We start from the raw sequence: 11904 nt of genomic DNA, 5'->3' as shown, positions 1-11904 counted from the left end.
GTGCGTTTTAGCTCACCCTCAAAAAGTGACAATTTTAACATGCTATATAAAAATATCTGTGGGGTATTTTGAGCTAAAACTTCACATACACACTCTGGGGACATCAGAGACTTATTTTATATCTTTTCAAAAGGGCATTATACCACACCTTATAAACTGTTTTCCTCACACGGACCAAAAAATTGTTCTAGAAGGAAAAGAATTTCATCTTTGTAGGGACATTTTGTTGAAACTAAATATAAAAAAGTGTATAAAAAATATAAAAAAATATAAAAGTGAAACTCCTCCTATGCCAATCTGTGGGCACGAGTAGCCTGTTGTGTAACTTGTATTTTTATTCTTATTCTTGTGGTACCATGACTTGAATAACTGCACTAATGACTTGAAAGATAATAGTTAATTATGTGAGTTAATAGTGTTGTCCAGTTATGACCTCTTCAGGGTCTGGTTACCAAAAACACTCATATTTCAGAGTCCTTTCCTGATTTCTTCTCCTCTCTGTTCCATCATTACACCAGTAGATGGCAGTGAGTGAGTGAGTGAGTGAGTCAATACATCACTGACAACCAAGGATGGACAAATAAATCATCATAAATAGCCTTTAACAAAAGTCACAATGTATCATGAACAAACATGAGTTAACAATAATCAATGGTTAATTCATAAAATAACATAGATTAACAAATGCTGTAAAATGTTGATTGTTTGTTCATGATATCGCATGAAATAATTTGAACAAATGTAAAGTGTTAACAATCTTTTATTCTTTCTGTATATTTAAAAACAGGTGTCACAAAAAACAAATGATCTCTACAAAGGACAAAAATTCAGAAATTCCAAAATAAAATAAAAACAAACTAATAAAAATCAATGATATGTTGGTAACCAAACAATTGCATATTATAAAAAAAAAATTAAAAAACTCAAACAGGTTTGAGCAAAACACTTTAAACTATAGAAAGCTCTAGTAGAGAACTACTGGTTTAAAAGCCAAATATTATTTTAAATTGTAAATAAAAATGTAAACAAAATGAGTTTGATGTTTTATTTATGAACATAAATCAGTTTACCTTCAATGACATACTGTAACTTTCAGTATAATGACTGAATCTATATACATTAATATAGTACCTGGCTACATCAGAGGCTTCTGACTGAATTTCTTTGTTGCTTTGCGTTTGAAGTTTTGTTACATTAGTATCAAAAACACTATCTAGCATATAAAAAGGTTTTATTTATATGTACAGCTGATATGGTTTCAATGGCATGAATCATGTTCACCTGTTTTTTATTATGTTTTTATTATTATTGAATAATAATTTTTTATTTTCCAGATCAACAGCACTATATTTCCCCCTATAGATGTCATGCGAGTGTAAATGTGATCTGCTGTTTGGTGTGTCACCGTGCCGTGGTCCTCCTGGCGCTGCCCTGCGGGGCTTTAGGAGGCGCTGGTCTGCTCCGGATGTTCTGGCACAGGGGGACGTGTCTCTGGGCCGGGCCCGGGGCGAACCTCCGGCCACAGTGAGGACAGGACACGTACTCTGGGTTGAGATCGCACACCGGCTGTGGCTCAGGATCTCGACCCTGACGCATGGTCTGGATGAAGGCCTGGTGTTTCTGCCGCCACGTGCTCTTCTTAGGCTGTGGGTGAAGACATCAGCGAAGAGTTAATATCATCATTCATCTCAAACAGACTGAAGATAACAAGTTTTCCACAATCAAGGTTAAATGTGCATGAATGAACAGTATAAGGCAAAGTTAATATTTTTTAGAATAGATTGGTCTTCATTTCGTTTTATTTAAAAGTTTGTGAGGAGCATCTGATGCTTGTAATGTGAATCGGTGAGATATTTATAACAGTTTAGCAGATCCTTAAATAAACTGTAAATAAATATCAATATCTGCCAATATGTCTTAGTAAGATTATATTTAAATGCTTAGTTTATGATCAAATCTCTGAAGTTTTAATCATATAATGCAATGCAATATAATGATGATTGAGAGATGAACAAATAAACCTTCCTCAAAACCCTGATGATCATATTTTATTCTCATGATTATGATAATAACTGATGTATGATAATCAAGTAAAGCGAAGCTGCTTCAGTCCAGTTGAAATATTACAAACAATATCAAAGTTATTCTTGCGTTTCCTTGATAAATCAGGGCAGATTTGACACAGAAAGACATAGACGGTGGGCCGAGTCCATCTATCTCGTAGTTGATAGTTACCCAGCAGCCGTCTGGCTCATTTTTTTAATTTGGCTGTATGAATAATTCACAAAAAGGTAACCGATTGTTTCCAACGGCAATTGTTGCACATTAAAGTATAAAAATAGATTTAATCTTAGATTTAAAAAAAAATAGATTTTTTGGCCGGAGTGAGATCCAATCAAAGCTTGTGTTGTTACCTTGTTGAATTGATTTGGCCAATCACGTTAATCGTGATTTGTACTATTGGTTTATGGTGTGTTCATTTGCCTTGGGTTTATTATTCTGCATTTCACTATTGTTGTTTTTTCCCCCATAATACATCTCTGCTAAGAAAATCAGTTTTCTGTTCTATAGTTTTCTTGACCTCAACCAGTTTGATGATTGTGATAAGTTGGAATGTAGATCCCTCCCCAAAAGACTTTCAGATTTATAGTAAAGAAGTTTTAGTTTATTATAATGTCATGATGGTTGTCCTTACTTCCGGTGTTTTGCTCCTGCCGTTGGTTTTCATGAACCTCTCGAGCTCGGTTCCTTTGGCTCTGTGCCGGGACGTGTCAAAGATCTTTCGCTCAGGCCTCTTTTTCTCACACACTCTCATGTGTGTCTCCAGCCGGTCTGGGACGAAGCATCGACCGCACACGTTACAGGGAATCAGCCGGGGAGGAGCGTCGGGATTCTCCTCCGGAATGAGTTCAACACGCTGCAGGCGCTTTTCCTTCAGTCGATCAAACCCCTCTTTATTTTCCCTCCTCTCATGTTTGAGGTGAGATCGGTCCCTTCTCGTAGAGTCACATGTGTTTGGCTTTCTCACGTCTTCATCTTCTCTGTCCAAATAGAGGTCATGCATTTCGGTTCTTCCTCTGACGTGATCATCCCATCCCGTTCCTCTCTCTCGTCTCCCGTTCCCTTTTCCGGTGTGTTCGTAGTCATCCCACTCTCTCTTTTCCTCAGGCTTGTGACCCTTTGCCATGTCTAAAGCCAAAGGTCGTCCCCGTCCCTCACGTTTCACTCTTTCTCTTCTCCTCTCCGCCATCTCTCGCTCCCATTCCTCCCATCTTTCCATATCATCTCTTCCATTCCCATATCTGTCCCTTTCCTCATCCCATTCGCCGTATCCGTTACCATAGAACCTGTTGTCCTCGAAATAACACTGATTTCTCTCTCTATTCTTCTCTTGTTGGACTCTTCGTACAGTCTCTTCTGCTTTGAAAATCTTCTGCTGGAGAATCTGGATTTCTTTCGGCACGCGTGTTTGCTTCTGTTCCTGATCCTGGTTTTTTCTCCCTGTTAGATGGGATGAACTGATAGGATCTAGTTTCCTCACAGTCCTCTGTTGCTGTCTGACCGCAGCTTGATCAGTCAGTGTAGGCAGACACGAGTAAAGTATCTCTTGATGATGTGATTTGGTGACATTACTCAAGCTGAATGCTCTCTTGTGCAGGACTGGTTTTAGGGGGAATATTTTGCCTAATTCTATCCGTGAAGGAACGTATTGGTTCTGCTCCGTGTGTTTCGTCCTGTGGATGTTGTCTGGATGTTGCCAGGGAAGTTCTCTCTCTTGGTTATCTAAAACGTCCAGTCTGGAGCTGTGATGAGTTCCCGAGGGACGGCGCTGTCTGCTCATGCTCTCTCTGTGTAATATCGGTAGTTTTGATGACACGGTCTCTGTTTCCCAAAAGTGTTGTGTGAGGTGATGTTGTGGCAGCGTTTGCATGTTTAAGAAACTCCAGCAGAGGTTGATCGTATAATAACAGCGTTGTCAACCTGTGGACTGATAGAAAACACATATGAAAACTCATACATTTCGGTGACACTTACAATAAGGTTCATTAGTTAACATTAGTAAACTAACTTATTTAACATTATCTAAGAATTAACAATACTTCTACAGCATTTATTAATCTTAGTTAATATTAGTTTCAACATTTACTAATACATTATTAAAATCAAAGGTTGTATTTGTTAACATTAGTTAATGCACTGTGACCTAACATGAACAAACAATGAACAGCTGGATTTTTATTAACTAACATTAACAAAGATTAATAAATACTGTAACAAATGGGTCATTGACGAATAAGGTTTGTAAAAAATGTAAGGGAGATATAATTCATTTTGAAAGCATTTTTTAGTTTTACTAAGTGTTAACAATGAGATTATGTGGTTTTTACAATCAACTAAGACTGCTTGTGTCATTTTTTACAAGATGGACAAAACTTGTCACCAAAAAAGTCATTCGGTTTAACCATGAATATATCTATAATTATTAATTTGCAGATAATTATTCATGAAAAAACCTGATTTGACATTGAGATAGTATATAGTGTGTGTACCACGGAAGAAATATAAAATAACATTATCACTGATCTCATAAATGTATTCATTACTCTAATGTTAAACCCTCCTACATATTCAAGTAAAACATTGCACAAGGAAATGCGAAAAGGGTAAATGTAGAAAAAAGCCTAATCTGCTTTATATTTGTAGTATTGTAGTTCCTTTAGTTATTAAAAATAATACTATTTTATTTAAACATTTACATATATCGGTTTTACCGAATGACCCAGGCTGGTTATACCGAATGACTATGTTTGCTGGCCTTGATATTATGAATATTTAAGACAATACACAGACAAAAATAGTTACAAAAGCACATTTTATTTTTAATATCTAACTATAAATTACAGAAACGTCTGTCTGTCTGTACTATGTCTGTTATTCGCATAGGCCTATCTCCTATCTCTTGAACCGCGTTAGTCCGATGGATTTCAAACTTGGCAGGTGTATAATATTTTCCATATTTATTGTAACGTTATTATGTCATTATGTCAGTATCAGTATTTGCTTTCTATCATGCACAAATAAAAATGTCACTGAACTTTTGCTGTGTAATTTTAACAATGAGCACTCAAACACACCGAACCAACAATTACTAAAAACACACACAAAAACTGATTTTGCACGGGCACTTTGCACTAGTAATATTAATGTAAAAAAAAGTACACGTTTAGCTTTAAACTCACCGACTCGTGTTGTCTGTGACTGTGACTGTTAACTGCTGGATCACCTCGGGTTTCCACTTGTGTTTCCACTAGTTGCTTAGGAACAACACAACGCAAACTCCCTTCGCATTTGTTATCGGCCAGTTTTTTTTTTTTTTTTTTTTGTTTTTTTTTGAGAATTTGATATCAAGTTCTTGACACATTTCTTTTACACATTTTCACATTTGGTAAGTATAACTTGAAACAACAATAATTAAAAAATAATTAAAAAAAGATAAAGGGCATCAGAAACATATATTAAATTCATTTAGCAGAGATATACAGATCTTTGGGCTTTTCGATTTTTTAAAAACTTTACAGACTCAAAATATATTTTAAAGGCTGCTTTAAAATGAGCAAAGTTGGGTTTTGAGTTACTCCATTGGCCAGTTGCGTCAGACGTCATGCCGTGGTGACGTCACCCGCATGAAGGACGCGCTGTGATGATGGTGGTGGTGCGCATGCGCCACTTCATAAGCGAAACTTGTGTGTTGAGGTTGAAGCGATAATAAAGTCGATTTCACTGCGGATTTCAGAAACTAGAAAGCCGTTTATTATCGCCCATCCACCGGTACGTCATACAGTGTGTTTGACAGAGTTGAGAAAGTTGTGAGTCGCATTGGCCAGATAATGTCGGAGCTGTTGTAATGATGTTGTGAGTGTTTCAGGTGCTCATCATCATCATCATCATGTCCACTGAAGAAGAGCTGCTGTCTGTGGATTATGAGGTGTATGGGAGAGTGCAGGGCGTGTTCTTTAGGAAACACACACAGGTAATGGACATATCAATGTCGTGTGTGCCGGGGCTAGTTGTCACATCAATATTATACAGTCAAACCAAAATGTAATCAGACACCTTCAACATTTCTCACATTATCACAGTTTATTCACTATAGAAAATGGTTATAAAATATGACCAGAACTCAGAGTTATTAACTCAGTTGATATTTCACTGGTTTTGTCCATCTAGACAGTCTCACACATGAATGATGTTGAATATCTGTCAGCTGTTAAATTTAACTACACAATTAGATAATACCAGTTTAGGTCAAAAAATGACCAAGCAATGCTTCATTGTGTTCAGTCTGTGTGTAAAAGAGCATTAGCAATTAAAGAAAAAACACTTGATCAGGTCAAAGTGTCGGATTCATTTTTGGTCCCAAATGTTTATAAACTTTACTGGTAGTCACTTTATGATGAATTTTTGGGTATAATTTGTCACAGTTTACTTTATTTTGCTCTCCTCACTTACATAAATGAACTATAGTGTCCTGCACACACTAGTTAAACAAATGTATAAAAATTGATATCTGGTGTCTGAATAATTTTAGTTTTGACTGTATTAGAGGTGTTTCTGTGTATGAAACCGCATGCTTCTATCAGCAGATTGCACAGATACAAATGCATACTTGAAATGTAAAGTAAGTTGCTGTGGATGAAAGTGTCTGTCAAATGGATGAACGCAATTTAATATTTCTTAATTTTGGAACATTTCTGTATAGACAAAAACATTAAGGTCTTGACTATGAAAAGTTTTAAACATACAAGAGATACAGCTCATTGAACAGCGCATTTTTATGCTTTTTTTAACAGTAAAATAATTATGAAACAACATTTTGGAAAACTGCAAAAATATAAAAGGAACTGTGGTTTATGAATTGTGTAGAATTATTACAACACGAAACAACTCGTTTACTAACGTAACCTCGGTTCCCTGAGATAAGGGAGAGAGTATTGCGTCTGCTAGATGCTATGGGGAAAACTCCTTTTTCTCTGAATACTGAAGCCTTTTTTTTAAATAACGCAGTGCTACTGCTCAGCCATAACAGTGCAGAGACTAATCGCACGCTATTGGCTAGTCAGTGGGAACTGCACGAACCTATGACAGAGCGGCGTAACTGCGTGAACCAATCGGTGCACCTCCTGCCGATCTGAGCACAGAACCCGCCAGAAGGGGCAGGACATCTGCCTATAAAAGACGTTCATTTCGCCATGTAATTCAGGTTAATCGACTGAAGCGACGAACGCCGAGTCGTGTGTGCATTAACCATAGCACAGCCGTCTACGCAATAGTCGTTCCCTTATCTCAGGGAACCGAGGTTACAGAGTCGTTCCCTTTCGAAAGGTCAGTCGTGTTGCGTCTGCTAGACACTATGGGGAACCAATCTAATCACATTGTGCTATGTTTAAGCAGAACGACATGTTCTATGCCCCGAGTCTGGTACGCTTGATAAAGGGTCCCAAGGCAGAGGGCTAATTTGGCAGCAACACCTTGAGGTATTTCAAAGGGTTTGAACCCTTAAAGATGGCGGGCCAGGCTCGTATAGAGGCCGGCTCCAACTATAAGGAAAGGATGTGTGACTTCCAAGTTATAAAATCGGCAAAAGTGGACGGCGCTGCTCGTATATCGCCAATAGATACTCCACTGGACCACGCCCAGGAGGAGGCCATGCCTCTGGTGGAATGTGCTCTGACGCCAATGGGGCACTGTAGACCCATAGAAGCGTAGGCAAGAGAGAGTGTCCACCAGCCAACGGGGTAACCTATGTTCTCAGGGCCCGAACCGGGCAGAGTTTTAAACTTCAACAGAGTACCTGCCTTCAAGGAAGTTAACGCTTGCTAATGGAGAGTGGCCAGACTCTCTGTACAACTGAAATGTACGAGAGTGTGGTAGGACCAGGCTAATTAAAAACACCACATAGACACATAAACAACATTAAAAGCTTGATTTTCACCACAGGGGGGCTTTAAATGATTATGTTCTTAAATGTGTATGAAGTGCGGTGCTCATGTGTGTGTGTGTGTGTGTGTGTCTGTGTCTGCAGTCAGAAGGGCAGAAGCTGGGTCTGGTGGGCTGGGTGCAGAACACCGACGCCGGGACGGTCCAGGGGCAGATCCAGGGTCCGGCTGGTAAAGTCCAGCAGATGCAGCGCTGGCTCCGCACCACCGGCAGCCCACAGTCACGCATCGCCAAAGCAGAGTTCACGAACGAGCACACCATTGATAAACTGGATTTTAAGAACTTCAAAGTTGTTCGTTAATGACAGAACAACTCAAGTAGTATTTATTTACATATACTATTTATTTTAGGGTTTTGTTTTTTGTGACCTGTTGCCTGTTACTGGTATAAATATGAGGGAAAACACCTTTATTGACATTAAATACCAGCTTCTCCCAGATTTCTGTAACACTCACAGCTAATAATACACTCCACCCCTGTTCAGTGTGTGTGTGTTTTATAATGGCTTGGCTTGTATCATCCACACCTTTAATTTCACCGTGGTTTTTACTAAGGTCTATACATCAGTGGTTGTGTTAAACCATATTCCTAGATCTTCCCAGCTGTGTAAACATGATGAGATTTATCCAAAGTTATGTGAAATCTGCAATTTAAATGTTTTAAAGTCCTGTAGTCAATAGTTATATCCCTTAAAACTCATCTTTAATCACCAAAATTACACATTTAAACGTTTTACTTACATTTAAAATATCTTGAATGTAACTCGACACCGTTGCCTCATTTAGTATGCGCGGTTCGATGAATATGCAAATGAGCCCCGCCTCCACTCACTCACTCAGCTCAGAGATCCACTGGTTGACGATCACACGTTGATCTGATTGGTTACAAGGTAGTTTGTGACGTCAGAAACACCAGCGATTTCAAAGCGTGTGTTTGAGACTGTCTTTGGTTCACTGCAGTTTTAAGGAAATACTCAGCAATGCTGTCGACTTATGAATTTACACATGGTTTGTCTTAAAGCATATTAAAATAGATACATAAACAACATTAAAAACTGGATTTTCACCACAGGGGAGCTTTTAAAATACCATGTATTACAATAATATCAAGAAAAGATGAAGTGGTTGTAAGTGTTTGTCCTTCAAAACTAACTTGTGCAAAACTAATGTGCTTTTTTCTCCAAATATTTCAAAGCCAAGGCAAAGAAAACATTGTGATATTAATGTCTATAATATTTTAGGACTGTGGTCGGTAAAACTCTACGGAAGCGTATTGCATTCACTTGAGGAAAAAAAAATCTACTCTGTTTTTCTGAATTAATGAGTTAATTATCTCAGAATTACGAGATAATTTTTCATGAAAAAAAAGTTTTTGCTCTGTTTTTCTGAATTAACGAGTTAATTATCTCAGAATTACGAGATAATTTTTCATGAATAAAAAGTTTTTGCTCTGTTTTTCTGAATTAATGACTTACTTATCTCAAAATTATGAGATAATTTTTTCTTTAAATAAAAATATTTGCTCTGTTTTTCTGAATTAATGACTTAATTATCTCAGAATTATGAGATAATTTTTCATTTAAAAAAAATTGCTCTGTTTTTCTGAATTAATGACTTAATTATCTCAGAATTCTGAGATAATTAACTGAATAATTCAGAAAAACAGAGTAAAAACTTTTATTCATGAAAAATTATCTCGTAATTCTGAGATAATTAACTCGTTAATTCAGAAAAACAGAATAAAAAATAAAAAAATATGAAAAATTATCTCATAATTCTGAGATAATTAAGTCATTAATTCAGAAAAACAGAGCAAAAACTTTTTATTCATGAAAAATTATCTCATAATTCTGAGATAATTAACTCGTTAATTCAGAAAACAGAATAAAAAAAAATTTTATGAAAAATTATCTAGTAATTCTGAGATAATTAACTCGTTAATTCAGAAAAACAGAGTAGATTTTTTTTTCTCAAGTGAATGCAATACGCTTCCGTAAAAACTCATTCCGGTCTCAAAAAACAATTTTTTATGTAATTGGAGGAAAGTTTTGATATAAATGTATAGATTGCAAACAATGACAAAAATAAGTACAATCAAATAATATTTTTTACTTACCTTGCCAATATTTTCACTGGACCACAAAAATAAATAATTTAATAAAAAAAATTAATAAAATGATCTGGGTCATTTTATATGTCGGGAAGTAATACGTTTTTATTAAACATCATTTTGCAAAGTAATAAAAGGCCTGCAATAATAATCTAACATTATAATGCTATAAATGATTCGTTTGGGATGTAGACTCTGGATGTTTGGGTCTTCAGAACAATAAAACATTCAGACAATTTTGGAATATATGGAATTTTTTTAAACAAATGTAATATCACTGACTTTATTCATTTTTTCTCTACAGGGTGGGCCATTTATATGGATACACCGTGGTGGCATGGGAGTGGTTGGTGATATTGAGGTCCTGTTTGTGGCACATTAGTATATGTCATGGTCACCACCCATCTTGAGGAGTTTGCCCCCTCACATGTACTGGTGTGCCACAAACGGGACTTTGGTGTCACCAGCCATTCCCATGTTGTTGCGGTGTATCCATATAAATGGCCCACCCTGTACATTTGTGCAGTGTTGGGGGGATTGAAGATATTTTTTAAATGTATGAATATTTTTTTTTATAAAAAAAAAAGGTAATTTATAAAAATAACTTTTTATGTAAAATTCACTTTTTACGTAAAATATCCACATTTCTCATTTTCATTCATGGAGATCATGGACAATGTGTCATGGTTTAATGGAAGATCTCAGTCATAAACTGGAGAACAAACATTTTTAAAACTAAAATAACATGAGATGTCAACCACAGCCAGTAGAGCCAGTGGCTCATTCCTCACGGGTATATATCGGTACACAAGGTTTTTATTCATTTATTAAAATTTAGGTGTATGTTTAGACATTTTAAAACAATTATTATAACCAAAAAAAAAAAAAAAAAACTTAACTTTTTTCAAAGTTTAGCATTTTTTTTGTACTGAAGTATAATTTTTTACAATTATGAAAGATTATTACAGTCAACCTGAACATAGTGTTTAATATGTGTTTTGTGTGTGTATGTTGTGTGTTTGCATTTGTTCTCCATCGTGGATGTGTTGTGGTGTCACTCCATCATGTCAGTGTGTGTTAGCATAGTCTGCATTATAGCAGATTTATTTTTGACAAATTGTGTAACAGAGCAACTTATGGCAGCCCATTTTTCATTTCTCATGAGTGATTTTGTGTGTGTTGTGTGTGTGTGTACTCCATCAGGGATGTGTTGTGGTGTCACCCCTTAATTTTTTCTACATTGTAACTGATTTTGTTTTATATAATGTAACAAAAAGCAAATTTTATAGTCTCCCATTGATGTCTATGAAAAAAAAATATTTTTAAATGTATTTATATAAATAAATAAATAAAAATCCTTAAATCTTAAATCCCCTAAAACACTGCACAAATGTAGAGTAAAAACATTAATAAAGTGTGTGTGTTTTTCACACTAACAAACAACCAGATATCACTCCAATGTATTGTTCTTGTTTGTAGAGCTAGCAAATGTCAACCACCACGTCACGTCTCAGGCTGTGTAGATGAAGGGGGGCAGCAAAGGTCATGTAGGGGTCAAAAGGACCCGAATAGCTTACAAGGGTTTAATAGAGACCATTCTGATAGAAAATGATGACAGTGTATCACTTTCAATGGATTCTAACTGATGCTTAAAGCAGCTTTGATCACAACACTTGTTATGGTGACCGTTCCACACAGATCTAAATTATGTCTTAAAACTTATTTTTTCATTGACAAAACAAGTAGTTGCATAAACAGTATGATTCATATTCCACATATGCAGACATGGTATGCATT

The 11904-nt window shown here is 36.2% G+C and overlaps 2 protein-coding genes across 3 annotated transcripts; one reads left to right on the top strand and one right to left on the bottom strand.

Annotated features, from left to right (window-relative positions):
* Positions 1–412: 412 nt before the first annotated feature.
* Positions 413–5529, bottom strand: zc2hc1c (zinc finger, C2HC-type containing 1C). Its single transcript, XM_082142229.1, has 3 exons — positions 5241–5529; positions 2696–3988; positions 413–1644 (listed from the first exon to the last, which is right to left on the bottom strand). Exons 2-3 carry the CDS (start codon positions 3929–3931, stop codon positions 1402–1404), a joined length of 1479 nt encoding a protein of 492 aa, XP_081998355.1. The 5' UTR covers positions 3932–3988; positions 5241–5529; the 3' UTR covers positions 413–1401.
* A 151-nt stretch (positions 5530–5680) lies between these two features.
* acyp1 (acylphosphatase 1, erythrocyte (common) type) lies at positions 5681–8481 on the top strand. 2 transcript variants are annotated; one of them, XM_082142230.1, is made up of 3 exons: positions 5681–5829; positions 5927–6031; positions 8084–8481. In XM_082142230.1, exons 2-3 carry the CDS (start codon positions 5948–5950, stop codon positions 8297–8299), a joined length of 300 nt encoding a protein of 99 aa, XP_081998356.1. In that variant the 5' UTR covers positions 5681–5829; positions 5927–5947; the 3' UTR covers positions 8300–8481. The 2 variants fall into 2 exon arrangements, with proteins under 2 accessions (XP_081998356.1, XP_081998357.1); XM_082142231.1 differs by having other exon boundaries at positions 5691–6031.
* Positions 8482–11904: the final 3423 nt, after the last annotated feature.

The sequence above is a fragment of the Leuciscus leuciscus genome (genome assembly GCF_965113295.1).
Source record: "Leuciscus leuciscus genome assembly, chromosome: 17".
NCBI lineage: Eukaryota > Metazoa > Chordata > Actinopteri > Cypriniformes > Leuciscidae > Leuciscus > Leuciscus leuciscus.
The sequence above is the reverse complement of the archived record's forward strand: the minus strand, read 5'-3'. Positions and strand labels throughout refer to the sequence as shown.